Raw genomic sequence first — 23139 nt, 5'->3', positions numbered from 1 at the left:
TTCTGCTCTAACATATGCAGTCATCTGCATATCTGAGGTTATTGATATTCCTCCCGGAAATCTTGATTTCAGCTTGTTCTTCCTTCAGCACATAAGACTTACACACAAATAAGACTTACTAAATACCAAGTGCTAGGTACTTAAAAACCTAAATGAATGAACAAGTTACTTATAGACACGGAATACAAAGATGTAGGGGATAAACTGAGTCTTACTGAAAGATTCATGAAACAAATATTGATTAAGGAAAATTTTGCTTGATCCATGATCATCTTGCTTCTAAAGGCCCTGTTTCCTTTTCTCATAGATTCATCAGGGACATAGACTCTCAAGAAAACTGAGAAATGTTTAAGTGTTACAAAGAATAAAAGAGCCAGGAAGCATTAATCTGAGATATTACCTAACACAAAAGTAGCAGATTTTAAAATACTTTTCATTTTTTATTTTACATAAATAAGATCTAACTTTCCTCAATATTTTCAACCTTTTATTTTTCATATAATTCTAAACACAATGGACATTCAGTTTCTAATCATTTATATGGTATATAAAACTGTCTTTTTAAGGCAAAATCTTAGGTTTTTAAATAGAATTTTTTAATTATCTCATTCATTCAACAAAATTATTTATTGAGTTCCTCTACCAGAAACTAGGTCAAGTTAGGAAAACAAATGAAAACACATAGTTCCTGTCCCCAAGGAGCTTTTAAAATCCTCAACATTTAATCTTTTCATAGCTTTTCAACATTTACTAAATCAGAGCAGAAAAAACAAAGCCTTTAGAAGTAGACAAAGTGAGATTTGAGTCCTGGCTTTATTAAGGGGTAAAGGTAAGTCACTTATCCCCTCTGAGCACTGATCTCATCCTCTGTAAAATGAAGATAATATCATCCACCCTGAAGTGTTGCTGTTAAGTATAAAGTGTCAAGTATAGGCCTGACCTAAAGATAATTTATTATATTATTTCTCATTCCTAAACAATTACTGAAAAACTCTGACCACTTATACTAATAATGAATATTCCATCTTTAGAAAAATGCTATCTGAACTACATTATATATGCAGGTAGGCATCCAAGAGATGCAAACATTTAACCTGATTCTATACACTTCATATCATCTTACAAATATCTAATGTATCTCCAATTATTAAAAAGTCAAAATCCATTTGGAAGAAATAACATCAAATAAGTTATCTGTACAACGTTAAAGAGCCTCCCAAATAAATATGCCGTTTCTTCTCAAGCATACATGGCTTAGTACTGTTAAGGGCTTCCACAGACCCAACTTAGGTTAATCAAGAAACTACTCCTTAAGGTTGGAGTTCCTAGACTTTAACCCCAGAGGCTCAGAAGCTGCCCTAAAGGGTAGTTTTAAGAACTGAGACTCCCCTTTCTGAAAAAAGAACAGCATCCATGAAAGTTTTTAGAGCAATAGTGGCTGACTTGTTAAAGATACCTAAGAAAAAAGCAAATCATCTCTTGAACCAAGTATAACCCTCCCACGAAACTTTCCTGTAATAAATAGGCACCTGACTTCCAACCCAGTGTTCTGTTCCAACAGCAAGCTTCCACTTCTATTCTAATAAAGGAATAGTTTATGCATGCTAAGACAATAGAAAAATAGCTTTGAAAATATGTTTCAGTTATTACTCAGTGGGCTCTCAATAAATAAAATTTTAGACAATGTGAAGAAAATCACAAGGATATTATTCTAAAAACTAAATAAGCATTACCAGCTTTTCTGAATTGGAGGAACATTAAAAATTTCTGCGACTACTTTTAAGTGACTTTAAAAAAAAAGCTTCTAAAACAAAGCAAGCAAACCAACAAACTTAGAGCTGAAAGAACTGATGATTTATCTGCCACCAAATGCCGGAATCCAATCCCAATCCCAATCCAATCCCAAAGAAAGGCAATGCCAAAGAATGTTCAAACTACCACACAATTGCACTCATCTCACATGCTAGCTAAGTAATGCTCAAAATCCTCCAAGCCAGGTTTCAATAGTAAGTGAACTGTGAACTTCCAGATGTTCAAGCTGGATTTAGAAAAGGCAGAGGAACCAGAGACCAAATTGCCAACATGCGTTGGATCATTGAAAAAGCAAGAGTTACAGAAAAATATCTACTTCTGCTTTATTGACTACACCAAAGCCTTTGACTGTGTGGATCACAATAAAATGTGGAAAAGTCTTAAAGAGATGGGAATACCAGACCACCTGACCTGCCTCCTGAGAAGGAACAGTTAGAACTGGACATGGAACAACAGACTGGTTCCAAATAGGAAAAGGAATACGTCAAGGCTGTATATTGTCACCCTGCTTATTTAACTTCTATGCAGAGTACATCATGAGACATGCTGGGCTGGAAGATGCACAAGCTGGAATCAAGATTGCTGGGAGAAATATCAATAACCTCAGATATGCAGATGACACCACCCTTATGGCAGAAAGCTAAGAAGAACTAAAGAGCCTCTTGATGAAAGTGAAAGAGGAGAGTGAAAAAGTTGGCTTAAAGTTCAACATTCAGAAAACTAAGATCATGGCATCTGGTCCCATCACTTCACGGCAAATAGATGGGGAAACAATGGAAACAGTGAGGGACTTTATTTTCTTGGGCTCCAAAATCACTTCAGATGGTGATTGCAGCCATGAAATTAAAAGCTGCTTGCTCCTTGGAAGGAAAGTTATGGCCAACCTAGATAGCATATTTCAAAGCAGAGACATTACTTTGCCAACAAAGGTCTGCCTAGTCAAGGCTATGGTTTTTCCCGTGGTCATGTATGGCTGTGAGAGTTGGACTGTGAAGAAGGCTGAGTGCCGAAGAATTGATGCTTTTGAACTGTGGTGCTGGAGAAGACTCTTGAGAGTCCCTGGGACTGCAAGGAGATCCAACCAGTCCATTGTAAAGGAGATCAGTCCTGGGTGTTCTTTGGAAGGAATGATGCTAAAGCTGAAACTCCAGTACTTTGGCCACCTCATGCAAAGAGTTGACTCATTGGAAAAGACTCTGATGCTGGGAGGGATTGGGGGCAGGAGGAGAAGGGGATGACAGAGAATGAGATGGCTGGATGGCATCACCGACTCAATGGACGTGAGTTTGAGTGAACTCCGGGAGTTGATGATGGACGGGGGGCCTAGTGTGCTGCAATTCATGGGGTTGCAAAGTCGGACATGACTGAGCAACTGAACTGAACTGAAGCTATTTTTTCAGGAATACCAGAACTTTTTCAAAGGAGTGTAGGACATTTCCATTATCACAAACCTTAGTATTTCAAATGAAACCAAACCAGCTTCACTGTAGATTTCTACCCGTGAGAACCAGTTCTGCCCTTCAGAACAATACTAAATTACTCTAATATCTTTCCATGTTTCATGTTCAGCTTTTCAAATATTTAAAGCTAGTGATCAGTCTAGAAGTCCCCTTTGGTCGTCTTCTTGATAAATACGGCTAGAATATTACAAAGTACTTGAAAACAGCACATACAAATTATATTCAGCTAATATTTAGTTGAATAAAAGGTTTATCAAGTCCCAAATATTGTGCTAGGTTCCAGAAGTACAAAAAAAACGAGAGTAATATTTGACTTGGAGGAGCTGATAATAATAGTGAGGGAAGAAAGCATATACAGAGGTAGCTTCGACGTAATAACAGCAAGTGCTAAAACAGTCAGGAACAATAACAGTTGCATACCAGCTTAGAGGACAAGGAAGCGATTCGGGTGAAGGATACTGAGAATACAGCAGCAGGCATTTGCCATAGCCACAAATTCAGATCGAATACAAACTGTGATCGATGGTTCTTAGTAATCATACAGAGGGGCTTCCCTGATGGTTCAGTGGTAAAGAATTCACCTGCCCATGCAAGAGACATGGGTTCGATCTCCGGGTCAGGAAGATCCCCTGGAGAAGGAAATGGCAACTCACAAATAAAAAAAAAAAAAAAAGGAAATGGCAACTCACTAAGTACTCTTTTCTGGGAAATCCCATGGACAGAGGAGCCTGGCGGGCCACAATCCATGGGGTCACCAGAGAGATGGACACAATTTAGTGACTAACAACAACAATCATAGAGAGAGGAAAATGAGGGATTGTTTTCACGTTAGGGACATTACCAGTACACATTTAAGCATACTAGCTAAAACAAAATAATCCAAAGTAGATCTTAAAGTCATGGCATTTTCTAGATTCATTAGGGAAAAGACAGGTTACTGACTTCTAATGTGAAGAGTGAAGTAGGTGTGTTAAAAAGGAAATTATTTGGTATGACATCCAAGAAAGCATTCTTTTCCTTCAATTATTATGTGTGTGTATATAAATATACATATGTATATTGCCCTGAAAATTCAAAGAATTAAAACATGAATGTTCAGGATTTCCAAAACAATGGCAAATACAATTTATTGTTGGAATGCTAATTTTTTCCTTGACCAAGAAACTCATTAAAGATGGAATTTTGTTGAACTTAATTAAATACGGAATTTTGCTGAACTCAACGTAAACTGAAATAATAGTAAGATAAACAAATAAGATTAATATTTCCTCTGACCATACAATCTTGTGAAAGATTCAAGGTGCATATTAACTCTGTGTATTTAACTTTACACTAAAAACATTTATTTAGCACTCAAGTAAATGGTAAAAGAAAATTAAGACATTGTTCTGCATGATGTAACTTCTTTACAACATATACAAACATGATTCCCATAGGATTTTGGATTTAAATGTTTAATACATTTAGTCAATAATGATGAATAATTAACTTAACAGTACTTTTTGTTTCTGTAGTTCTTGATACCAGATCATTTTTTTTTTTAATGCGAAAATAGGGAATTCTGAAAAATGTGAGAATACTTTTTATTTGTCTCAAGCTTGTTTATTTTGTACACTACACGGTCACTTTCAATTTTGTGCTTACAAAAGGAGATTGCCTTTCTACACATGACTGTTCACAGCCATGGAACATCCCTCCTTCTAAAGCAGTATACATCACAGCAGGTGATCAGGACAAAAACAGAGGGGAACTACTCCAGAATCACCTGGAGAGTTTTTCCAAGCTGTACTTCACCACTACCACAACTACAGAAAACCAGTGTTTCAGAGGTGTGTTACAGACCTAATAACAAGATTGAAAGCAAGGGTTTAGCTGAATTTAGAAGCTATTGTTCTACAAGGGCTGCTAAAAAGGATCTTTTAAAGAAAGAAAGACTAATAGGTCAACACACAGGGCTTCTGAGATACCTATGTCTACAGAGGTTTAGGTTCCCAGCTGGACCTGTAGCAAGCAAGAAACCAAAGGAGGAAATCATTTCCACCACATCTAGGCATAAGCTGTGCACTTTCAATTGCTTACCTCCAATGTTCTGAATTATTATGGTGCTCGCCACCATCACCTATAAAAGAACAAATGTACTCAGAAGATGAAAGGGGAAATAATATAAAAGTATTGGTATTTTATTAAAATTCAATAACTATGACTTGAAAATAGATGCAGAAATTGAGTAAAGAGAAACTGAAAAGAACACACTCTGCCAGTCATTCGTAATATATAAAACTAATAATCATCACATAAAAAGGCTTTCTTTAATAGTTCCATGGTTACTATAAAGCACACTTTTGTAGGTTTCCTTGGCAGCCATTTTTAAAACAGTTAAAAGTGTTAAAAAGCTAGAGAATCAACGGTTATCAAAGTACCAAAGAATTGAAATTGAATCTATTTGGTCTTATTTTTTTTTAATTTGGTCTTTTTTTTTTTTCCTTTACTGGTTATAACACATCGCTTTGCTAGGCATACTGAGACAGCTTGAGGTGTGTTGTGCCAATGCTGTATTGTACAAAAGGAAACATAATCTTCAGAGTGTATCAGCTTGGCAAACACCAAGCCTTGAACATGGGAGCCTTGTTGCAGGGATAAATTAATTCTAGAGCAGAAAACTCTAGAGCCCACATATCTGAATACTGAAGCATTTCAAACTCAGTAACATGCAGTGGGCTGAGTATAAGACAATAGGAGGTAGTGAAGACTGTAATACATTGGAGAATTTCTCCTCTTTCAAAATGGGGCAGCTGTTATACAGCGCTGGCCAGTTGCTGACATGTGAGAATGTGAATCCAATGTAGCTAGATCTTCTGATTTTTCAAGGAAAGTCAGAAACTGAATTCTTTCAAAATGCCATAACTCTTAGTTGGCAATCACCTAAAAATAAAAAAAAGATTTGAGCCAAACAAAATACGCCTGAGGCTTGCTAACTTGTGATCTTTGATGAGATTCCTCGGAAATACAAGACGGCACTTTATCCATTCTTGGTCATCAGATGCACTCAGAAGAAATGATTAAACATTCTGCTTCCACTTGGGCCTTTCAATCACTTAAATCTTGGTGAATCTGTACCTCCAATGTATGTCTGGAGCTGACTAGCTATCTAAGATCATTCAGTCGTGCATGGATTGGGAAGAGATGACCCTTCTTCTCCTAGGAATTCCATTGCCTATCCTGGGAACAAACTAAGTTATCAAGACATAGAGGTCTTGGAAAGCAGGGCTAATGATAGAAACATCTGGCAAGATGTCTTTGAAGATATGATAATTGTCATTCTAATATTTCCCAGAAAAACCTTTACATGTCAACCCATTTAAAAATTAGTTCCAAAATGTCACAGTTATTTGTGAAAAGACTTTTCTGAAATTTCTGTACACCATCTTTCATATGCAATTGATACCTGTTGTCAATCACACATGAAATTTGGATTTTTCTATGAATATACTGCAAAAAGCAATAATATCAATGTATTGAGTATTTCCCCATTTTCTGGCTCAGTTGAAGCATTTTTGATCTAGAAAGTCAATATATCTACCCATCTATCCATCTTTCTAGTGCCTAGTACAGTGCATGGCCACATGGTATTGGCTCAATAAATGTCTGGCAAGTACATAAACCATTTATAGACAATTAAACCATTTTTCTTAAAAAGTTCAAGTCATTTCAAAAATATTTAATTTCAGAATAATGTGACCCTATCATATGTCATATCTATATTCATATAACATCTAGGAAGAAGGAAATAAGAAAGTTTCAAACCAACTCTGGAAGTTGAGAGAAAATATTAAACAAACAAGTAACTCTTCATTTACAGTATTCTCTGTCTGTGTATCTGCCTACTAAAAACTGTGTGCCTACACCAAAATGATGATGCAGCTACTCTAGAGTATAGGAAAAGGGGACTCTCAATAATCCATGTTCTTCTTGTAGACTCTGCTGCTATCCAAGGAATGAAGGAAATACTAATGTGAAATAACAGTGATGATGCTCAGTCATGTTCATAGATTGTATTAAATTAATTAGAGAGTTTTCTTATATAAATAACATTTTCTTCTTCTCCCTTGATTAAACTGGATGCAGGATATTGATCTTAATTATAACAAACATCCTGATCTTCAAGAAAAATTATTACCAAGGATGATTAACAAAAACCTTTACCCTCAAAAGTAACATAGTCTCCATTTAGTTCAAATTTCAGGCTATAAGGATCCAAACCATGAGATTATATAACATGATTTAAATATTCTCTTTTGTACTTTAAACGCAAAGTTAATTTGAATGCAAATACACATCTCCTGCCCCTCATTACATAGCTGTATCTTTTTCCTCTCAGACTTAATTCTTAAAGGTTAGTTCAGCCACCAACAAAATAGCATCCCTTTAGATTAAAAACAAACAAAAAATACAAACAACAGATTTACAAAATGAAAAGAAAAAGCTCTGTTTGGAATCAACATACAAATGGGTTTTAGAAGTTTGATAGCTCTTCAGAAATAAAAAATAATTATTAAAACACTAACAATAATATTTAACTCCAGATTATCTGTGGAAGACAGGTAATTAATTTAACTAAACTAGATTAGCTGCCCACCGCCAATGAATGCCCCATAAATACTGTTGTTATTTCCCCCATTCTGGGGAGGAAAAATAATAGATTTTGAGTCTGGAGTCCTATGCTTCCATACTAGCTTGAGTAATTGTAGACAAATAGGCCCCTTCCCTTCTCTGGGCCTTAATTTCCTCACTTCTAAATGAAGGATCATCTTTTAGCACTATTCAGCTCTTAAATGACATGATCTTCTAATTATCAATTTTATAAACATGCTATAAGGTTAATTCTATGCATCTGTCTTGTCCAGTCTTCATGAGAATTCAAGCATAATCTAATCAACATTAATTACAAAATGTTAAAACAGGCCACTGTTATTGATTTAAAATTATAAGTCACTGCTCTCCTTCATCAGAATAAAAAACACTAAAAAATTTAAGTGTTGAATTATATTTATCAATGTATTTTTAGGAAGGTCATAGAGATTTCTTCTTTCTCTTCCTGCTCCCATCATTCCTTTTCTCTACTTTTGTTTCCTTTTATTCCCTTGATTTCCTCCTCCCATATATATTTGTCTTTTCTAACTGGAAATGGAAGGGAAAAACTGCCTTTCAGGATTTTGAATGCAGCAAGGAAAAAAAAAAAAAATTACCTTTCCAGGTAATCCAAATGCAAAGAGTCCAAGATCTTCATAAGATGTCACAGCTGTTGAGAGAAATTATAATTGTTATTTTTGCACAATACCATCTGTGTGCCGAGTCTTACATGGAAGAAAGCTATTCCACTACTACCTATAGCTATTTGATGTGCTGTGTGCTGTGTGCTGTGCTTAGTCACTCAGTCAAGTTTGATTCTTTGCAACCCCATGGACTAGCCCGCCATGGGGATTCTCTAGGGAAGAATACCACAGTAGGTTGCCATGCCGTCCTCCAGGGGATCTTCCCAACCCAGGGATCGAACCCAGGTCTCCTGCATTGCAGGTGGATTCTTTACCGTCTGAGCCACTAGGGAAGCCCAGCTATTTGACAATCACATTAAATTTAAAGCTGAAGTATTGACTTGGGGGAAAGTTGAAAACTTATGATCCATAAAGAAAATGTCCTCATAGAGTTTAGCAATTCCTAAGGTTGTCTAACTACCTAAGTTGCATTAGTTCAAATAATAATTACTTAAGAACAACCCACTACTCACTAGTCAGTACTCACAGACTACATTGTCCAAATATAAATTTTCGTTGACAACAGTTTCTAAAAACTGTCTATGTAAATAAAGCTTCATCAAGTATAAAAGCTAAATCATACTTTCAGAGACATTCACTTTTCCAGGCTACCTAGGATATAATATATTCAGATGGAAACAATACCTTCATCCTGTGATAAGGGAATATATTTTCTTTCTCATCATAGGGAGTATGAAATTACATTTTCATTCCACATGTTCCAGAAGTGTGATCACAGAAAAGATGAAAATTAAAAGGCTCATAAAAGAACCAAATTTGTCCTTAAACGGAAGTTTCATGTTAAAATTAGTGATACCATAGGTAAAAATAAGAGCATTAAAAACGTTTATATAATCCTAAATCAAAGCTATGGTTTTTCCAGTAGTCATGTATGGATGTGAGAGTTGGACCATCAAGAAGGCTGAGTGCCAAAAATTGATGCTTTTGAATTTCGGTGCTAGAGAAGACTCTAGAGAGTCCCTTAGACAGCAAGGAAATCAAACCAGTGAATCCCAAAGGAAATCAACCCTGAATATTCATTGGAAGGACTGAAGCTGAAGCTCCAATACTTTGGCCACCTGATGCAAAGAGCCAACTTATTGGAAAAGACCCTGATGCTGAGAAAGATTGAGGGCAAGAGGAGAAGCGGGTGGCAGAGGATGAGATGATTAGAGAGCATCTAACTCAATGCACATGAATGTGAGCAAACTCTGTGAGATAGTGAGGGACAGGGAAGCCTGGTGTGCTATGGTTAGTTCACGGGGTTGAGGGAGTCAGACACAACTTAGTGGCTGAACAACAACAACAAAGTTTGAGAAGTCCTTAACTTTACAATGTTTATGCCATAAAAAAGGCAGGTGAGCAGATACTAAGACTTGATAATAGCATCACACATTTCCTATTGAATCAAAGATATGGATCATCATTTCTTAAAGCAAGTTATTAACATATCCTCTCAAGATATACTTGGGTTTCTTTAAGCTATCACTATATTAACAAAAAACTCCTGTATACTTTCATTTTTTAGCACTGTTTAGCTCTTAAGTGACACGATCTTCTAATTATCAGTTTTTTAAACATGCCATAAGGTGAACAAAGTTCATCAAGTATGAAAACATAAGCATTTTGAAAACCATATGTGGTCTTTACATGTTATAACTACAAAGTTAGAAAGAAAACAGTGAAATGCTTAAAAAAATAAGTTTTACTTAAGAACAAAAATTTTAAACATTTTAAAATTATAATCTATTATCAGGGTTGATCAAATAATTTAGAACTTTTTGCGTGACATACTTATTTTTAATTTAAAAAATTTTTTATTTAGTATTTTAATTTTTTTTAGCTGGGTCATGTGACATGAAGGATCTTATCTCCCTGATCAGGGATCAAAGCTGTGCCCCTGCATTGGGAGCATGGAGTATTAACCACTGGACCACAGGGGAAGTCCCAGACACAGCTATTTTTTAAAATGTATTTACACACTGCTCAACAGTGGGCAAGGACAATTTATTTTTATTTTTTAATATAAATTTATTTATTTTAATTGGATGCTAATTACTTTACAATATTGTATTGGTTTTGCCATTCATCAACATGAATCTGCCACGGGTATACACGTGTTCCCCATCCTGAACCCCCCTCCCACTTCCCTCCCTGTACCATCCCTCTGGGTCATCCCAGTGCACCAGCCCCAAGCATCCTGTATCATGCATCAATCCTGGACTGGTGATTCATTTCATATATGATATTATACATGTTTCAATGCCATTCTCCCAAATCATCCCACCCTCTCCCTCTCCCACAGAGTCCCAAAGACTGGAATATATAATTTAATTACAAGTAGGAATCTTCATGCTTTAACAGTGAAAGATTTCCTAGAATAATTTCCTAGAATAATCCTAGAGGGGCAGATTGTAGACATATTTTAAACATAAAAAATTTTTAAAAAAGAGTTAAAAACCTCAGATCTGGAATTTTTTCCTCTACTTGAAATGCCCAAATTCTATTTTTCCAAATGCATATGTTCTAAAGTGAATGTCATCACAAAAATTATTAATTAGTTCAACCAATAAATCTTTACAAGTTTGTTCCAAAGTTCCTAAACATAAGTAATAATGTTATTTACAGGGACACAATTTTTTATATTTAACATTCCAAAGACTTGGTTTATATATTCAACCTGAAAAAGCTCTAAATATTAGCTTCTAATTTGACATTGGGAAGGGAATTTTGTTACATACTATATGTATGTGAACCAAGTCTTCAGAAGGTCTCTGATTTGTCACTATGAAGCATGAGATTAAAGGAACATCAGTGTTCATTTTCAGCATCCCTCTTTCATATTACAGTTGAAAGTGTTGTTTAAAAAAAAACTTTCCTTCCAAGGGCTTAAAGCAAGGAGGTTTTCAGTGTTATACATGGAAATACATCACAAAATTTGCTTAAAAAATTACCTATTTTGCATTAGTTTCTTTGTCAGGGAGTAAGTTATCAAGATAATAATCTTCAAAAAATGTAGCTAGGATTTGTTTCACTTTTAAATAGGAGAAAACAAGTATGGCAAGAATACTGAAGCAGGTTGCCATTTGCTACTCCAGGGGATCTTCTCAACTCAGGGATAGAACCCACTTCTCTTTGCATCTATTGCATTGGCAGGTGGATTCTTTACCACTGCACCACTTAGACAGCCCCATAAATTGTATATTAGTAAATATAAAAAGCAAGTAACTTTTCATGAGAAGAAAAGGAGGAGAGGATGGGAGGTATGGAGAGAGTAACATGGAAACATCCATTACCATATGTAAAATAGATAGCCAGTGGGAATTTGCTGTATGACTCAGGAAACTCAAATGGGGGCTGGATAACAACATAGAGGGGTGGGATGGGGAGGGAGGTGGGAGGGATGTTCAAGTGGGAGGGGACATGCGTAAACCTATGGCTGATTCACATTGATGTTTGGTAGAAACCAATGCAATACTGTAAAGCAATTATCCATTAAAAATAAATAAATAAATCAATTTTTAAAAAGCAAGTAACTTTGCTTTAGGCAAAAATAATACTGAAATAATCCCAAAAGAATTGCTTTTTAATTACCTAAATTTAAATAAATTAAACATTTAGCACTCAGTCTTAATCTCTAAATTAGAACATTACTTCAGAAAATATAACCACACTAACAGCTTAATGAAGATAGCTGTAACTGCAACTTCAGACAACAGTGGCATACATCTTAGCAACTTCAAATTAATTCTCTATTATTTTCTACTTTTTTAAAAATATCTGTAAATACAGCAGAGTCCCAAATTCAAAGTGAAAAAATGTTTAGACTTTTAAACAGAGACTGACTATTATGTTCAAATCCTAATTCTATTTTTCAAGTCAGCAGATCTGGCTAGTCATTCAGTTCCGTAACTGTCATCTTCTTATATGCTGCAAAAATTAGAAGTATTTTTCCATGTCTGAGTCATCATGAGTATGAATAATGGCTTCTGGCCTAATATTGAGGAATTGTTAAAATATGTACATAGTCAGCCAAATGCTTTATCTCCACATATTTACTTTTTAACAGTTTTTTGGATCATTTTGACACATAAACCAAAACAATAGTGAAATACTTTTAAAATTCTGTTCTATCATTTGGACAATTAAGCGTAAATTGGAACTGACTTCAGAATGTAATCTCAACAACGAACCTTGAAAACATTTATAATATTTGACCCCTGGGAGCGTGCATCTTAGAAAATAAGGCTAATATCAGAGAAATCACTGTATGCAAAAATACTCATTACGCATTATTACACTGAAAACAAAGAATACCTAAATGCTCAATGATGATAAACTGGTTAAGTAAATTATGGTAGGTATATCTAGTAGAATAATATGTAGCCATTAAAAGCTATGTTTATAATAAAATGAAAAATGTCAATATTAAGTGAAAAACAAAAGGTTTTATCAAATATGATCTATAAAGCAAAACATACGATCAGTGTTTTAATACCTTATTTATAATGTTAAAGATGCTTTGAGAGCTATCAAAACAAGATATGGTAATAACCAGTCACACTAATAGCAAATTCTTACAGAAGAAGAATAACATTAATTATGAAAATTATGAAATTAATTCAGCCTTTTACAGGAACTCAAACAAGCAATACTTGGCACAACCCTCTCTAAATAAATAACTGCAAGCAGTTACTAGCAATCTATTTTAGGAAATTAGTTTTTTATATTAAAGAAATCAATGCTATGTCTTTGAGGGGGCGGAAAGGCTGTAAATCTGAATCAAGTAAATTGGGGAAATTTTTCTCCTTTAATGTACCATCAAGGCACACTTTAGTGCTATTTTGGCTAGACCAAGAGTTTGGCCTCCACAGGAATCATTTGGAAAGCTGCTTCCCATGAAGCAGTGGAATATTTCCAGCTAGTTACTCCAGTGTTCTGTCTGCTCTGCATTTTTACCTCAATGAAATAGGACAATTAATAAACTCTGGTTACAGTACAAAGCCCAAGTTTCAGCAGCAGCAATATTATCTTTGGAACTGGATTGAGGGACATGAGTTATTCAAATACAGTTCAACCCTCAGAAAGCAGGCCATTTGGAATGCACTCTTATTTTGAAATTCTTTTCTTTCTTGTGCTTTCCTTCATTTTCCTCTTGTCTTTTTTTCTCCCTGATAGTGTCATGCAGGCCATTCATTTATTGAATATCTCCTATGCAACTGTGCCACCACTTCTGATCTTTCTTAATGTGTACTTAAATGTCAGTTTACCAACTAAATGTGGTGTGATTTTAGAGCACTCATAGTAAAAGAAAATAGAACACGAGAGTACAAAGAACATACTCCTTTCTGTGTCACAGAAGTGAGATACCTGCAGGCACAGAGAAAGTTCTAGGGTCCCAACATACCGCATGGTTCTTCAGTGAACTAGATTCACACTGGATTCACATTTATATCCTATAAATGCTATTGACTGGTTTTTCAACTTTAGACTCAACTTATTCATAAAACATTAATGACAAGATAGATTATAAAACAGAAAGTAAATATTGTCAGCCTTGACAATATCAGGGTACAGTAGAAGGACGACGGGAAATAGAGAACAGGGGAAAGCAAGCACGGTATATATACAAGTATATATATATGCAACGTAGCAGAGTAAAATGACCCCATCTAAGAAACAAAAACAAAACTTTAAATGTATTGTTTAGAGTCACAAATAATCAGAAAAAGAATTATTGAATACAAACTAACGACAATTAGAAGAAGGACTAGTATACTCAAGCTAAATCCTCACCTTACATAATGAGGTGTCAATAAATAATATCTTAATAAATAACAGTAGAAGAATATGATTTACACTTAGAGAGGTAACTCCCCAAAAGAAGTCAAAACAAAACTCTAAATGCTGCAAACTCTGGGAAACGGAACTAGAGGTGGGGAAGAATGGGCAGGAAAGTGTTCCAAGTCCTCCTGCATAAGTGCACACACACATATACACATGGCATGTACATCCACATATGTGTGACTGTTATTACCTTGATAAAATTAAGAGGAGGTTCATTTAAAAATATGTTTAATCCTGCAAAGACTTATACCCATCCTTCCCTGCAGCCCAGTAAAGTTCAGTTCTGCTACAGGAAACTCTGCCATCAGGGAGGACAATGCAAAGGGGTCATGACAAAAGCAGAGTACACACACAGTCTAGCTCAGGTTTTCCCATCCTGCCACTGCTGATACTTTGGACCCGGATAAGTGTTTGCAGAGGGGGCTGTTGTGCGCACGGTAGCCGGTTTAGCAGTGTCCCTGGCCTCACTCGATGCCAGCAGCACCTCACTCTGCCCACCAATTCTCGGCCTTGACAACCAGAAATGTCTTTGTGCTTAGTTGTTGAGTCATGTCTGACTCTTTGCAACCCCACGGACTGTAGCCCACCAGGCTCCTCTGTCCATGGGGATTCTCCAGAGTGGTTCGCCATGCCCTCCTCCAGGGGATCTTCCCAACCCAGGGATCAAACTCAGGTCTCCCGCCTTGCACGCGGATTCTTTACTGTCTGAGCCACCAGGGACTTTAGACACTGCCACATGCCCCTAGGGGAGAAAAATCAAGGCAAGATGAGAACCACTCACCAGCAGAAAGGATGAGACAAGACCACCATTCACTGAAGATGGAGTCCCATAATCAGCCCACTTAATTAACTGTGGGAATACTGAACTATGCTCATTAATCACAAGAAAAAGATCCAAAATTATAGTGTGGGCAGCTATCATACCAAACAATAAACAAATACTGTGAGCACTGAGATAGGAAATAGGAATCTACTGTCTTTCAATCAGTTTCAGTCTCATTTGCTCTTACAACAAGAGCATCTCAGTGCTGAATGGGACCCTAAAGAGATCCAAAGCCTTCACACAGTACCCAGACTAATGTGGGGGAAAAATTAAAGGCTCTCAGCTTTATCGAGAAATGGTATCTTGGTGTCCAACATGTAAATTTGTACACTTTATTTTATAAACTATACAATAAATTTTCAAAGGTACTTCTGACATATGTAATTTCTGCCTGTGTATTAAATTTGGGACTTTTAAAATAGAATCCCTCTGTATCTAATACATCCATCCATCATCACCCACATACCCAGCTTTTATTAAACACCCTCTGTTTGGTAGATGCTGAGAAAACAATGGCTAATGCTTTCAATACACACTAAAATTTCCAGGAACATAATTACTATGTTTGGTTTTGTTTGGAACTTTGCCAAACACTGTTTCCCATTTAGAAAAATCCTATCACTAACAGCGTTTATTTAGTTTTTGTTTCTCCTTTACTTTGCTATATGGCATTATATTAATTTTAAGTACTGTATTCGTATACTATGGCTGCGTAACAAAGTATCACAAAGTTGGTGACTTAAAAGAGCAGAAATTTATTCTCTCATAATTCTGGAGGTCAGAAGGCCAGAATCAGTCTCACTGGGTCAGTATCAAGGTAGCAGCAAGGCCACAGTTTCTGTAGAGGCCCTAGAGGAAATCCATTCCTTGCCTCTTTCAGCTTCCAGTGACAGCTGGCCTGACTTGATTTGTGGCCAGATCACTCCTGTCTCTGCCTCTGTGGTCATAATTGCTTTCTCCGCTGCTGTCCGAGTTCTCTCTCTCTCTGTGACCAGGTAACTGCACTGAGTCCACAGAATAGTCTCCCTCGCAAAGTCCCTTTTTTGCCGTCAGTGGTAACATTCACAGGGATTAGAATCTGGATATGTTTTGGGGGCACCTCTACTTAGCAACGGACATGAGTTTGAGTAGGCTCCGGGAGTTGGTGATGGACAGGGAAGCCTGGCATGCTGCAGTCCATGGGGTCACAAGGAGTTGGACACAACTGAGCGACTGAACTGAACTGAACTAACTTAGCCCACCACAAGTGGCTTATAATACCTATAGGAATTCACTTTAGGTAATAAAAGAAGCACTTTGAATTTTTTTTTTTTTTAACAAAAAGAGGGTGCTGTGATGGATTTCAAATCACCACTCTAGCATGTTTCATTTTAAAAAAATGGGGAGGGCAAGGGGGTCATTTTACTCTTTATTTCTTCATGATTGCTAAAAAATAAAATCCTCATAAAAGAACTGTAACCGTTAGAAAGACGAAGATAGGAGACTATGTTCTCTTTCTCAGCGGGCTCTCAGAAGGACCAACATTCTCTTTGGAAGCAACAACTGGTGAATCCTAGTATCTACTTTGACTCTTCCAATCACCTCAGTGACTTCTTACTGCCTCAGCAAAAGCTCCACATTCCTTAAGATCTGACACTTGTCTATTTACTCAGTTTCACTTTCTTCTTTGTGTCATACGCATAAATAATAGTTAACTAGTTTTGGTATGGTGGGTAAAATATTCAGTATGTACCTTTGTATGTGTGGGAATATTCTCTCTTGCCTTGGCTATTGGTCAAATTCCTTTTTAGCTCAGTCCTCCAAATACTGGCTGACCCTCACCACCCCCCTCACCCCCCACTGAGACAAAGCAAAACATTCTCTCCTCTGAGCTATCATTATACCTTGCACATATTTAAATGGTCACACTACATTATAAATCATTTGCTTATGTATTTGTCTCCCCTTCTAGATTATGAGCTTTTTTAAGGGAAGGAAGGAAGTCATTTATCTCTGTAATCCTCACAGATAAATGAGTGTAGGATGAATGAATGAGCGAGCCTCTATCCTGGGCTTCACTTCTAGGACTGGTCCATCTAATTTTACTTCAGAGTGCACATATCCAAAACTGAATTCATTTTTATTTTGAACTAGCATCTCCTGCTGTGTTCTTACGACCATTAATGACACTATCATTAATACAGTGGCCTGTGTCAGAAATCTCGGAGATATCCTCAGACAGGCTCTCCTCCACATTCAGTCTAAATTCCCCAAGTTTCTTAACTTGCATTTTTTTCCCCTTTTATTCTCTTTGTTAATACCTTGCTTCAATCTTCCACTATTTGATTCTTAGACTTCTGTAACAGCCAGATCTGCTAACCTACTGTTAATCTAACAGGTACTGTTAGTACGAATTAGAGCTAGACAGACAAATGAGAAAGGCACTCCCTTCAGAAAGAATAAAAAGAAAAGGATTTCCATCCTGAACAAACTCCTGAAGGCAAGCATGACCTGGCGAGCTGACTGTGCCTTTGTGAAAAGAACTACTTCAACCTGCAGGTGGCTCTCAGACCTGCTGTTTGACTGTTGTCCTGGGAATTCCCTCCACTTCTCCCCTGTCCTGTGTGTAAGTTGCTCAGTCATGTCCAACTCTTTGCAACCCCATGGACTGCAGCCTACCAGGCTCCTCGGTTTATGCGATTCTCCAAGCAAGAATACCAGAGTGGGTTGCCATTCCCTTCTCCGGGGGATCTTCCCAATCCAGGGACTGAACAGGTGGGTTCTTTACTGTCTGAGCCACCAGGAAGCCTCTCCCTTGTGCTGGATCCCTAATTTTTTTGGTACCACCTAATTTTGGTAAGCTGAGCACCGAAGCTGAGCACTGAATTGATGCTTTTGAACTATGGTGTTAGAGAGGACTCCTGAGAGTCCTTTGGACAGCAAGGAGATCCAACCAGTCAATCCCGAAGGAAATCAGTCCTGAATATTCATTGGAAGGACTGATACTGAAGCTGAAGCTCCAATACTTTGGCCACCTGATGCGAAGAACTGACTCAATGGAAAAGACTCTGATGCTGGGAAAGATTGAAGGCAGGAGGAGAAGGAGACGACAGAGGATGAGATGGTTGGATGGTGTCACCAACCTAATGGACATGATTTTGAGCAGGCTCTGGAAGTTGGTGATGGACAGGGAAGCCTGGCATGCCGCAGTCCACGGGGTTGCAAAGAGTTGGACACGACTGAGTGACTGAACTGAACTGAACTTTGGTAAGTGGCATCCTCCATTGCTCATTACATAAGAGTGTATGGGAGATAATTTTTTGAGTCTTTTATGTCATTATTCTACCTGTACACTTAAATAATAGTTTGGCAGGATGTAGCATTCTATATTCGGAGAAGGCAATGGCAACCCACTCCAGTACTCTTGCCTGGAAAATCCCATGGATGGAGGAGCCTGGTAGGCTGCAGTCCATGGGGTTGTGAAGAGTTGGACACGACTGAGCAACTTCACTTTCACTTTTCACTTTCATGCATTGGAGAAGGAAATGGCAACTCACTCCAGTATTCTTGCCTGGAGAATCCCAGGGACGGGGAAGCCTGGTGGGCTGCCGTCTATGGGGTCGCACAGAGTCAGACACGACTGAAGCGACTTAGCAGCAGCAGCAGCAGCAGCAGCAGCAGCAGCAGCAGCAGCAGCAGCAGCAGCAGCAGCAGCAGCAGCATTCTATATTGAGATCATTTTCCTCAAGAATTCTGAAGGTATTGCTTTATAGCCTTCTTATTTATAGTTCTTCCTAGGAAGTCTTTTGTCATTATAGTTTTTGACTCTTTGCATGAGAATTGTTTGTTTCTCCTCTCTGAAGCTTTCAGTATAGTCTGTTTACAACTGTATTTCTAATTTTTCATAAAGATACATCTTGATATGAATTCTTTTATAATTATTACACTGGTTACCAGGAAAAATTCTCCCAATCTGGAAACTAATTTCTTTCAGTTACAAACTTGGCTTGTATTATTTCGTTGATAATTTTCTATCATCTAATTTTTCTGTTTTCATGAAATTCTTATTATTTGTACGCTGAACCTCCTGGACTGATCCTCTCATTTTCTTATATTTTTTCTCCCATTTTTAAGCTCCTTTTCCTTTTATTTCCCCCCAGGAAATTTCCTTAACTCTTTTCAACCCAGCTACTAAATTAATTTTAAACTTCATTTCTAACATCTAGGATTCTTATACTCTTACTATACATTTGAAATAATTTCTTGTTCTTATTTCAATGATGTAATATCTTCTTTTGGTTCTCTGAAGCTATTAAATATAGTTTTTAAAGTTTTCATCTGGTCTGTGAATTATCTCTGTTTCCTCTCTGCCTCTGAGTATTTTTCTTTTCTTAATTTTTTTAAAAACAGATTTTATTTTTACAGCAATTTTAGGTTCAGAGCAAAATTGGGCAGAAAGTATAGTTTTCACATTCTGTCCCCACACATGCACAGCTCCACCCACCATCAAAATCCCCCCAGAGGGGTGTACTTGTCACATCGGTGAATCTACACTGACACATCATCATCACCACAAATCCATGGATTAGAGTTCATCCTTGGTGCTGTACATTCTATGGTTCTGATCAATGAATAACGACATGTATTTACCAGTATAGAATCCTACAGAAGAGTCTCACTGCCTTAAACTGCATCTCTGCTTCCATCTATTCATTCCTCCTTCCTTCTCAAGCCCTGGCAACTACTGATCTTCTCACTGTCTCCACAGTTCTGTCCTGCCTAGAATGTCATATAGTTGGAACCATACCAAATGCGGCCTTTTTACACTGGCTTTTTCAGTTAGCAAGATGCCTTTATAAGATTCCTCCATGTCTCTTTAAGGCTTGACAGTTCATTTCTCTGAAGTGCTGAAGTATATATATTCTATTAACTGAACGGACCACAGTTTAGCCATTCACTTCCTGAAGGCAAATTCAAGATTAGCATATTAAATATCCAAGTGGCAATATCGTGGAGGAAGTTGGATATGAGTCCGAAATTCAGGGGAAGAGATCCAGGCTAGGGGTATCAATTTTAGGGGCTGTAATGAGCCCAAGAGTGTAAAAGAAAAGAGATCAGGGGAACAGTACCAGGGATACTCCAGTGTTTAGAAGACAGGGAGATAAAAAGGATTTAGCAGAGGAAAAGCATATTCTGTGAAACAGGAAGGAAACCAGGAGAGTATGAATAAGCGTTTTACAGAGGAAGGTGTAACCAACTGTGTCCAATGGTGCTGACTAGTCAACTAAGATGAAGACAGAAGTGACCTCTGGATCAGCAATGTGGAAGATGCTGGTACAATAATTTCTGTGTAATAATGGGGAAAGGCTGACTGAAGAATGTTCGAGAGAGAATAAGAGGAAGGGGAAGTATAGACAACTATTTTGACAAGAGCTTTACTACAATGGTGTGCATGTGTGCTAAACAGCTTTAGTTGTGTCCGAATCTTCACGGCCCTGTGGACTGGGGCCCTCCAGGCTCCTCTGTCCATGGGATTCTCCAGGCAAGAATACTGGAGTGGGTTGCCATGAACTCTTCCAGGGGATCTTCCTGACCCAGGGATTGAACTTGAGTCTCTTGCACTGGCAGGCAGGTGCTTTACCACTAGCGCCACCTGATAGTCATCCCCTATGAAGGCAGGGGGCATAGTGAATGAATGCAGAGTCATTTTTTAAGTGGAAGAAATTATAGTCTATTTGTAAACTGATAGAAAGAAAGGTACAAAGATGATGAAAAAGAAGACGGAAGGGAGAAAGTGGCTGAAGACTGTAGGTGAGAGCAGACGGGGTCACAGCAGAAGTGGAGGGGCTAAGCCTCAGACAGGAACACAGAGAGTTCATCAGTTCATCCAAAGTAACAGAATATAAGGTACAGGTGAAGACAGGTGGGTGGAAGTGGCAGTAAGAGCTTATAAAGTTCTTTTATGATTATTTCTGTTTTCTCAGTGAAAAAGAAAGTGAGGATATCAGCTAAAAATGAAATCAAGGAGAATGTGTTGAAGGTCTGAGAGAAAGAAGAAATGAAAGCCATCTCCTCGGTAGCAGAGTAAGCAAGTGAATGAACTGAAGAAGCTGATAAGGATTAGATGATAGCATCACAGATCCACTATCTCATAGATCCACTAGACACTGAATTACAGTGACACTGATCTGCATGGCTTCATGTTCTTCTTCAGGAATAGGCAACTGCACAGGTGCATGTGTGAGGTAGGCTGTTACATTTAACTATGACTGGAGTTTTGCCAGGAAAGTAACATGGTGAAAGGGAGGAGCAAAGGTGTGACTGTAACAACAAGAAACTTCAACTGGATGCAGAGAGGAAAATATGGACGAGAGTGAAGGAGAGAGCAGAAGGAGAAGATCGATGAACTTAAATCCAGGTGGGGGGCGAAGAATTGCCAGAGTTGGAATACTTGAGGGAATGAATTTTTTTAAAAGTTAAAAACATGGTAGTTTTTGGAGGGTGGATTCTTGAAAATGAGATTTTGGAGGGGATGAAATTTTGGTAAAGACAAGATCAATAGTATGACCAGGGAAATAAGTAGCTGAGGTAGGCAGAGAATATAATCATTAGAAGAGAAAAAGTTAAGGAAATGCAAGTGTTAGATTATCTACATGGGTACTGAAATCATCCAGTACCCATCCAGATGGGGTGACACTGAAGAAACTGAAAGGAAAGCAGACGCTAAAATGTTCACAAAGTGACAGAACATGGCTGAGGAGTCAGTATATGATATCCATAAGGTAGACTTTATGAGATTCAAAGCTGGGGTTTAGGGAGAGGAAGTAGAAATGAGATGTCAGTAGGACATCTATCCTATCTTCAGACCAGTATGAGGGACATGGAAGAGAAAAGAGAGGCCACTTAAGAGAACTGCAGGGAAAGCAGTGTTCACAGAGAAGTTTTAGGTTCTCCTAGAGTAAGAAAGGTAAGGAAATATTCAGAAGAGTTATCAATATCCTGTGATAAACCATAATGGAATAGAATATTAAAAAATGCACATATTTGTATAACTGAATCACTCTGTTGTATAGCAGAAATTAACACAACATTGTAAATCAACTATACTTCAATAAAATTAAAAAAAGAAAATGACAGAACTATATTGGGTGAGTCTGGGAAATGAAGGATAACATAGGATTCTTGAACTGATTGACATCAACTGAGTGACATAAATTGACATAAATTAAGTGGTATAAGATTATTAATCCACATGATCTCAAGGCAAATAATGATGACAATGCAGTGAGTGGTAGGGAGCAAGGACTAGGAAGTAGGGACCTGACCAGATACAGGCAGAGTTCTAAGACTCTGATTCTCTTCTGTTGACACTGATGTGGAAACCAGAGGAGGGGAGCTCTTCATTTATTCCCAGAGCATAAACACTTCCCCAGAGAATCATAATGAGCCAACTGTTTCTGGGACAGCAGTACAGTATGTACAGCACCTTGGGGGAACTCCTTGGTGGTCCAGCGGTTAAGACTCTGCTACTGCAGGGAACATGGGTTCAATTTCTGGTTGGGGAACTAAGATCCCACATGCCATGCAGCCAAAATATATACATATATATAAACATACTTGGCAATCCTTATGGATTCTGGCCCAATGAGAACTCATAATAATAAAAGCTACTAGCATTTTACCAAGGACTTGACATTTTGTGTATGTCATTATATTTCATTCTCACAATAATCCCAAGAGAAAAGCATTACCACTATCATTTTAGAATTGGCAAACTAAGGTTTTCTGGGTCAGGAACATCCTCTGGAGAAGGGAGTGGCTCCTCAGTCCAGTATTCTTGCCTAGAGAATTCCATGGACAAAGGAGCCTGGCGGGCTATAGTCCATGGGGATTCAGAGTTGGACAT

At 37.6% G+C, this 23139-nt stretch overlaps 1 protein-coding gene across 1 annotated transcript in view; it reads right to left on the bottom strand.

The window, feature by feature from the left end:
- The window catches only part of SLC38A6 (solute carrier family 38 member 6), a 65119-nt gene that overhangs the window by 36068 nt on the left and 5912 nt on the right, over positions 1–23139 (bottom strand). Inside the window, exons 4-5 of the mRNA XM_069596757.1 lie at positions 8519–8571; positions 5352–5391 (exon numbers count right to left, since the gene is read on the bottom strand). Coding sequence (XP_069452858.1) covers positions 5352–5391; positions 8519–8571 — 93 coding nt within the window. The remainder of the gene's footprint in view (positions 1–5351; positions 5392–8518; positions 8572–23139) is intronic.

The sequence above is a fragment of the Ovis canadensis genome, chromosome 7, assembly GCF_042477335.2.
Source record: "Ovis canadensis isolate MfBH-ARS-UI-01 breed Bighorn chromosome 7, ARS-UI_OviCan_v2, whole genome shotgun sequence".
NCBI lineage: Eukaryota > Metazoa > Chordata > Mammalia > Artiodactyla > Bovidae > Ovis > Ovis canadensis.
The sequence above is the reverse complement of the archived record's forward strand: the minus strand, read 5'-3'. Positions and strand labels throughout refer to the sequence as shown.